The sequence below is a fragment of the Tigriopus californicus genome, chromosome 10 (assembly GCF_007210705.1).
Source record: "Tigriopus californicus strain San Diego chromosome 10, Tcal_SD_v2.1, whole genome shotgun sequence".
In the NCBI taxonomy this organism is placed as follows: Eukaryota; Metazoa; Arthropoda; class Copepoda; order Harpacticoida; family Harpacticidae; genus Tigriopus; species Tigriopus californicus.
In genome coordinates this window covers 1,416,696-1,425,301 of record NC_081449.1, presented here as the reverse complement: position 1 = coordinate 1,425,301, position 8,606 = coordinate 1,416,696, and the positions used below count along the sequence as shown (strand labels likewise).

At 42.3% G+C, this 8,606-nt stretch overlaps 2 protein-coding genes across 3 annotated transcripts in view; both read left to right on the top strand.

Annotated features, from left to right (window-relative positions):
- Positions 1-1,822: 1,822 nt before the first annotated feature.
- LOC131888613 (transcription initiation factor TFIID subunit 11-like) overlaps positions 1,823-8,606 on the top strand; it is a 16,489-nt gene continuing 9,705 nt past the window's right edge. The window contains exons 1-2 of one of the 2 annotated variants that reach the window (XM_059237514.1): positions 1,823-2,226; positions 5,930-6,131. In XM_059237514.1, the coding sequence (XP_059093497.1) occupies positions 2,106-2,226; positions 5,930-6,131 (323 nt within the window). In that variant the 5' untranslated portion in view covers positions 1,823-2,105. The remainder of the gene's footprint in view (positions 2,227-5,929; positions 6,132-8,606) is intronic. The other variant, XM_059237513.1, reaches the window with a different exon arrangement.
- On the top strand, positions 4,315-5,383 carry LOC131888614 (uncharacterized). The gene is made up of 2 exons (XM_059237515.1): positions 4,315-4,916; positions 4,986-5,383. Exons 1-2 carry the CDS (start codon positions 4,334-4,336, stop codon positions 5,357-5,359), a joined length of 957 nt encoding a protein of 318 aa, XP_059093498.1. The 5' UTR covers positions 4,315-4,333; the 3' UTR covers positions 5,360-5,383.

The window sequence follows — 8,606 nt, the reverse complement described above, 5'->3', positions numbered from 1 at the left end:
TTCGAATTAAAGTAATAAAATAAGAAACGTAAATCTCTTCAATTAACGGTAGGTCAATTTCATATCATTTACATGCAAAGTCGATTGTTGCAAAGTAATGTTGTCAAAAGCTTATGTAGCTGACCAAAAACAGGCCGAAAATTCAAATTTTATGTAGAGTTTACTTCATAACTTTGAACATGTCTCCTGAGTTCCCTAAGCATAGGTTTGGGCTCAAACTTGGCTGAGTTCATCTACACAACAAGATCTTGTGGTTGTATGAAGTGCTTATTTGGAATAAGATGAGCAGTTTAGGAGATAGGATATTTTTGCTTCCATTTGCAGTCCATATCTCTAGAAATCCGTGGTTCAGGCAGTATTTTGAAAATTATACTTCAGGAAAAAAAATTGAAAACCCCCAAAATCCAAAGAAAACCCTGGCAGTAAATATTTCTGCAGTTGTTTTTTTTATACTCTCCTAATTTTAAACCCTGAGACTTAAAAGGGGACACCAAAAAGTGATAGATAGGTTTTTTTTTTACACAATTATAATTGTTCTTATTGCCAAACAATGTTCTTCTTGGGTGACATTAGATCATGAAAATAAGAAACTTTTTTTTCATCATGCATCAGACTTCAAAGCGGACATTAGCAAGAGCTACACTAAATTCATTTTTCTTTTGGGCTCAATTATTGTCTTGTCTCGTATATTTTGATATTTTTTTGCTATTTTTGAATCTTGTGATTTGGTTTATCTCAAGTGTGTGGTGGGAATACTTTTCGAAATACAATGAAACTAACCAAAACATTTATGTTTATTTGAATATTACCATGAAATTAGCCCATAAATACATTACTTAGGGATTGGTACTTCGTCCTTATACACGCACTGACCATTTTATTCAAGTTTATCAACCCAAAATATTTTTGTGTGCCAAAAGTTTGGGTAGAAACAGAAATTTGGCTACATCTCCCTTTGAATTGAGAAGCAATTAGAAGAAACCATTTTGCTTGCTTAATGTAAATTAAAAAATGGAAATCACTTTGTGGCTACAACGTATCAATTTCATGACACGGGAAATGAATTTGTTGAAAGAACATTGTTAACACCGTCAAATGTAGTCATTTTTTAAGTGAAATAGTGCTAGGAAGATGCTAAAATCCTAGACAAGATTTCACAATGCTTGGTCCATGTCAATAATGCTAGTCTAATGCCAAAACCAGACCAATGCTAATGAAAAAATCCAATGCTAGCGGCCTTGAAATAATGCTAATTTTCAAAAAAATTAGCATCGAAAAATGCTACTTGGCCAGCCTGCCCTAGTAGGTCTCTCTGTATGTTAGCAAGCTAATAGCGCAATATGATGGTTACAGCATAAAACACGATCCATGGAGACTCTGACGGAGACCAGTCGAGTAGGACGACTCTAACCACACTCTGAAAGGCCACGCTAATGCAGGGTCCCAGTTTGAAGATTGAAAAGTTCGAAATTCAGCTGATCTTAGAGCCCTCTAGTTTTTAGCATGTTCCTTTTGTTTACCTCCTCCAGTGCCTCCTTATCTTGTGCTTTTACGCTGATTTTGCGCTTTTGATCCTGTCGGTGTGTGGAATAATCCTGAAAAAACGCTGAGCGCCTTGTCCTAAAAATCTTGGCGCTTTAAATAATTTCTCAAGAAATATTAGATTCATTATATTGAGCCATTCAAAAATGTGAAAAAGTATGTTAAGAAATATTAGTTCCGTTGATGATTTTCGTCCAAAAAGCAATATGACATTTAGCAATTTGTACACAGCCCATAAAATATGAAGATCAAGATCAATTTTGTGCTAAAAAAAGAACATAGACGGCTGGACCTATGGGGGATATGTGTCTAAAAAAGGTCGAGGTCGGTTCCAATCCTGATTCATCCTGGTAGAACAAGCTTTCCTATCCATTTTGATGTGGAATTTAGCCTTATATGATTTGATCTTGATGAAATGACTATTTTTTTAAAAAATCTTGCGCTTTTTTGCCCCCTCCCATCTGGCAGCACTGAGCTCACATGTTGTTCGGCCAAAGTTAGGATTTTCTTTCTGCTTGAGTTAGTGAGTGGAACCCACTGGACATTATTCTCTTGTGTTGAGTATGCGGCCTGATGCCCGCAACAAGAGGGGGCACGAGAGTGACAGCACCGAGGACGAGGACGACCTAGCCAAGTTTCGCGAGGCGGCTGTGGCCGTGACACCTTTGCCCACACACCCATCCGGTAAGCAGCCACAGAAAACCTCAAGCCCAGAGGAAAGCCTCCTGACAGGGATGTCCAGGTCAAAAGTCTGGTTGACCATCGACGATGTCACCAAGTGGTGCTTGTGGATGTTCTTTCAGATCATCACTCAGTCTGTAAGCGTTAAATACACATGTCTGAAAGCCATTCATGAACAATTTGGCCGGGCTTGGACTGACCCAATTACCAATGAGGTTGGAAGTCTGGACTCTGTTCAAGTCAACCTGAATTTACCTTAATCGGACCACAAAACTTCCGTAAGGTTATATACTTCTGACCATTAAGCCTATTTTAGGCCCTGATTTTTTCGCTTAACTTTAAACACTCAGTCTCTACTTGAGGTTTCTCCACATTGTCCTGTTGGAGGACGTCCTCGATTACCTTATTAGTTATCGCCCAGGTCCGCTCAAGTCCAGCTTTATTGGTTAGCCTGTCAAGGTCTAAAAGTGTGTGTTGGGAGCCTGTAATGTCCGGATTAACCAATGAATGCCGTGCACGACCATGATCGACGTTACTAACTTCCATCTAGTCCGTCTGGCTGACCTTTGAGGACTTTCTCTTCCAAATTGATTTTTCAAACCTTTTTGAGTTCGGTCGTTATAAGAACTTGAGATGGAATTTCACGTATTTCCTCCCTTATTACATGTTGTATTATCAAAACTTTCTTGTACGCGTACTGAATGTTTGTACTTGAGGAGGAATGAAATGAGTACATAGCGCCGGATTGGATTTGGGAGCATCGTATTCATATGGTTGAAGTAATTGTGCTGAAGTGAGTAGATTATTGGAAGGGAAAGAAATGATGGAACAATCACAAGCATAAATAACGGAGCATGGAGAGTACTATTGACGTTGGATAGATGGCGGAATAATGAATAAAAGTCAAGATTTCACAGTACTCGACTAAAATCATGTTGATAGCTGATTGATTTTTAACTGCTCTTGTTGTCTACTACCGAGTCAAGCATTGAAAGTTCCATTACCTATACAACAAAAATATTAGAAACGAAAGTGACATGGTTGAGCCCATCAATTATCCTTCTTATTAAATCCAAATGAAACGTACCCCAAACGTTGATGGGATCATCAAAATCAATGCAAAAAGCTACAAAATGTACCACTACAACTCGTTGTGGTAATTGTCCACAAATAATGCAAGAATTCTAACTTTTACAGTCTACCAAAAAGTGATGGAAAACTTATATTTTTAAAGAGGCACCTCTCCGGGCTGACCAAGAACCTTGGAATAAGAGAGCCACACTTGAGATAAGAAAATACTCCATATGTCATTTGCCAAACAATTACAAACACATATTGTACATGGATATTCCATGGAAAAAAGTCATGAAGAAGTCATTGATAATTCATAAGAAAAACAAAAGTGGCATTATTCAATTGTTTAAGGGCCTATCGAGATCTTACTTAACACTTAGCACGTCCCAAAAACTCAATCCACTAATACAGCCCGGAGAAACTGATGCCAAGTGAAAAACCCCTACAAATTATGTATGTTGCTAGTCTGACGATCAAACTTCATTTCCTTCCAGTCTGATTGACTCCAGATAAATTGTTCGGCCCTCTTGGCATTAGTTTCTCTCATTCGGGGACGTATTCGGTCATGTTGGCCTTCACTCTGGCCCGATTCAGGCCTCGAGGCCCGTTCTTCATCCAATCTGCCATCCGATATCTGAACTCGCACATTCCGTTGAAACCCGTGGAATGCGTTCATAAGCAAGCCCGATCTGGGCCCGTTATCCACGTCAGCCCAAAATTGGTGGCCCATTTGGAACGGTTATCCCTGGTCGATTTTTCCAACGAAGAAGGTGTGCGACGATTGGAAGAGGCCATTCGATTTGCCCAGCCTCTTCAACAAGTAGACACGACCGGGATCGAACCCATGACCAGTGTTTTGGAGGAGGAAACCCTCAGACTGAGAGCCGATATCGAGCAACAGGACAATTCGAAGGCGGATATTCTGGCGAATGCGAAAGAGGTAGAGGAGGACTTTTTTGTGGCACCCCCCGGGAATATTCCCTTGGAAGTGACGGAAAACAAGTACGATAACGTGAAGTGAGTGAATGCTGAAACCATGTTGGCCAAGGCTGTGGACAAGTTGCTCCAAGGCCATTGGCTGAAACGAGCCCAGACTCAGGGGACGTTTACTTTGGGCGTGAATGGTCATCAATTGCAAGAAAATCTCATGGCTCGATACAAAGCGAGTCTTGAGACATTTGTTTCTTTGGATGACCACCATTGCCCATGTGAGGACAATGTGATTACTTTAAACGATACCACCATTCGCGTGGAAAGTCCGGTGGTGAGGTCTTGCCAGGTGAACTTTCAGCGTGACAACCCGGACAAGTGGAAGTGGCGTTATAATGATTTCTTACGTGTGCGACGGCGATTTTGGAAGAACTTCTTAGTCGATCCTGCCAGTGTTCAAGTCCGGGAGGAGAGCCCCACGTCGGATGCGCCCAAAGCGTCCATTTCCTGTAATTTTGAGGGTCTCAACCTTGGATTATCATCTTTAGCATCCTCGACGGAACCTCTGGAACGGATGGACCTGATTGAGCCAGACAAGTTGGCTCTTTCGACCAATTTGGACATGGCTACCTTAACCTTGCTCTTAGATTCTGTACGAACCCGACAGTTTATTCCATCCACCAGAATCGGTAAAGCTTGCTTGCTGTCATGGTTCATGTTCAAACACCCTGAAGATCGTGTTCCAATCTTTTTTCCAGCTTTGCACACCCAACTGGCACCGTTTCAAACGGCCTTCGTCGTTCAAAATCCTTCAGCGGATCTTGTGGATCTGCAAGAGCTTTTGACCATTTTGGCCCAAGAGAAAGGTATCCGGGTGTTCAACGAAGCCTCCAACGACCATCTGGCGGATCTGTTTGGCATTCCCTATCAGGTGGTACTCACCGAGAACTCTCTATCCACTGGGGTGGTTCTGCTCCGGGATAGCGTAACCTGTTGGTACGAGGAGATCCATGTTGCTCACGTAGTCCGTCGATTGGTCCAGATTTACCAAGAACGAGATTGTCCAGACTCTTGGAGTGAAATGAAACAAGATTATTTCCCAGACCGAGCGTTTGTCTTAAAGTCGAAATAAAGTTCCCTGGAGGCATCGATCGAACTCTCGCAACCTGATTTATTTTTACGGGGAAATGACACCGACCTTTTGTTTTGTGGTCGGTCTATCCAAACATGCATGCAATCATTGAGTAGTAGACATGCGTACTAGATGCGTTAGCCATGCCGGGGGATCTCAATTAATGAGTTGATCGGATTGGCAACCACAACGAAAACGCAGGTAAAATTGAATTTTTGACATATTGAGCCGTCAGGAATGAGATCACCCGTAGTGTTGGGTTCGTTGCACGATGTTCAATCCTGTTTGGTTCGTCTTGGGCCCACACAACTTTAAGCATCACGATTGTGTGATGGATCGAAAATCCAGAATCTGGTCGACTTACAAATTCAATTTTGATCCATCTGACCCGTCGAAATACAAGTCGTTCATTTAGAAATGAGCTCGATCATGAGGTAATAAGGCAGTTCATCCCGTAAACACCGCTGTGAAGGAGGCCTGTTGAACTGGTTTTTTTGATTACTAGGTCAATCTTCTTTTTGCGTGGGTTCGTTTATTTTCTTGAAGTGGAATGGACCTTATTACTTGCAGGTCGATCCAATGGGCCGGATAATGTCTGTGTGGCGGCGCCCAAGGCGAGTCATTCGCTCCATTGCAATGAGACATCGGAGAAAAAGTCGTTGAGGCGCGACAAAAATATGGTGGACGAGAATGGATTCCCTCAAGCTTCGGCTTATTTCACTCCAGAATTCAAAGATTTTGTTGCCAAGAAACTGTCCGAACACATGGATAGGTAAGGATGATTGAAACACCCATGCTTGGCAAGTCGCTCAGATCCTCTCGATTACTGCTGCCGTCATTTTTTTCCTCTTTTCAAACTGGCTGACCCATATTTCTACGACTCTTAAGTTAATTTGACGACTTGACTTGGAAGAGGAAGAAAAAGGAGGGAGGAGCAGGAGGAGGGAGGGGAGGAGGGGAGGGGGAAGCTTTTCTTCATTAATTAACCTGTAAACGTGAACAAGAGTCGTTGGGTGTGGATGGAGTGCCCGCAATATGTCCATAACTCTGAGGATTGTTACCATCGCCATCTCTGGTCCTATTAATCATTAAGTTTCTTTACTGCTTCTCTGCTCGGGTCTCAGGATATGACCAAATTAGGAGTCTCAAAGAGAGCGAGAGAAAAAAGAAATACCAAGAGGAAATATGCTCGACGTTGTCCGATAAGAAACATGTTTTTTTTTCTTCTTTCCTTCCGATCTTCTAAGTGATCATAATATTTGAGGGGACGGGTGGTTTTGGGGGAGGGTGAAAATGACCCAAAGCCATTGCGAGGTCAAAATTAGACCTTATCTTCAGACATACCTTTGGGTGAAATGGGCAGTTGTTCTGAACTGAGAACTTCTTTTAGGTCGTGTTTGCACGTTAGTTAATCGAGGCCTAGCCCATATGTTCTTCGCAACAATCAAGTTCCCTCACTGCATTTGCCAAAGATCAATAGAATGTCTAAATGAAAGGTGTAAAATCATGCAAATATGATTATTCCATAATAACGCCCAGATTAGCGTTGCCGTACTTTTCATCGTAACGATATCGAAATGAACGAATTGACCCCCAATAACGTTTACCAAAACCTTCAAATCATCATTGATTGCTTGGATCTTCGTGCTTGGTACGCTCTGTAAGATTTTTGGTTACTCGCACACACTCACAGGCACCCATCCCACTTGATGGATTGTGTCTCGTTGAACCCCGCCATTTAGCGTTGGTCTCCTGGATTTAAATATTGTCACGATTTTGAGTCAAAACATACGCACACTATCAGATGGACACTCGGCGCATGCAAAACCCAAGCGTGTCGACCAGATCTGGGCACAACGTCCGTACGTCCACCACGGTCCAAGCGAGCCATGATGGTTGATGGGGAATTTTCCTAAACCATCATCGACCCATTTTTTTCTCTCCACCTTCGTCTCAAGCACCCCCCGTTTCACTTGAGTACTTATATCACCTATCAAAATGCTATTCGGTAATTATGGAGGACGCTTTCGTAAACAGGTTCGACTAAGGGGTTTGTTGCAACTCCGGGTTGGGTAATTTGACGAGATTGTATTTTATAGATTCTGTTTTTGTTTAGCATTTGGGAAACCAAGACCAATCTACAGATGTAATAGAGTTTTTTAGTGTTAGGATTACCTCCCAAGTGGGCAACTTCAGTCCCTTTTTTTCAAATGTCTTCTTTTAGCAGCATTATTCTTTCAATGGTGCCCTCTCAAATACCCTGATAGTTGTGAGTGCTCAGTGTTTTAGGGAATGCTTGAAAACAAAACAAAAATGCTTCACTTTTTCTTCGAGCAAAGGGCTCTAGTGAGACGAAAGAAGAAACCGACCTCCGTTCTCCGTTCTTCTTGAACAATGGGGAAAATGGACTAAAAACACTCTTGTAACCGTTTCGTCACGCACTTTGGCGTCTAGAAGTGTGATGGAGCATGTTTCGGTTATTGGTTTCTGAACCAAGTGGGAAACCTAAGGCTCAATTCCTTCATTCATTTCAGCTACACTCGTGATCCCCACTCCCAATGATAGTTTTTCTAGCCTGTCTCTTCATTCACACTTCTGTGTCTTGTTTACTTTTTCGGATCCCAAGATTGCGCCAAACGTTCAGAGTGTGACCAAATATGGGCAATCAGGACATGAAAATCAACACCAAGGATCGGTGGAAATGAGGGAAACTTGAAATCAATTAGCCGCACCAAAGTCCACAAGCTACCTTGGCCTCGTTTTTGTGCCGTTGAAGTTTCCCCGGTGCCTTATTTAATAACCTTAACTGCACACAAATGAATGAATGAATGAATGTACATTAACTGAACGATTGACATTGAGTCACCTTGGGTATGCTTTACTGGTTAGGCAAGTTGAAGCTTCTTTAAAACCTTTTAAACGGCAGTCTTGTTCTGAGTGATTAAAAGCCCGTTTTTCGGCCATTTTCCACCTCTTCCCCCCCCAAGGCGGATGTACGGTACAGATGGTGCACATACGCGGGTACAAGTTCGGGTTCCGATTTCCACCTGATAATGAGTGTGTGACAGCCTCTGACAGGGTGTGTGACATTTTATGTGTGACAGTGTGTGAGTGTGCCTCTGAGGTCATCGGTAGATACAAGGAGCCATTAGCTATCTAAGGGAGGAGGAAGCCTCGTCTTGGGCGGAAAAGCGATTAGGAAACGATATTTATGCCCTACTCGAAGTGTTTTCGATGAGTGAAACGT

Excerpts from the sequence above, each read along its gene's own strand:
- LOC131888614 (XM_059237515.1), top strand. The coding sequence starts at position 4,334 with ATGTTGGCCAAGGCTGTGGACAAGTTGCTCCAAGGCCATTGGCTGAAA. Across the intron at positions 4,917-4,985 it reads TATTCCATCCACCAGAATCG|CTTTGCACACCCAACTGGCA; the intron begins GTAAAGCTTGCT and ends TCTTTTTTCCAG.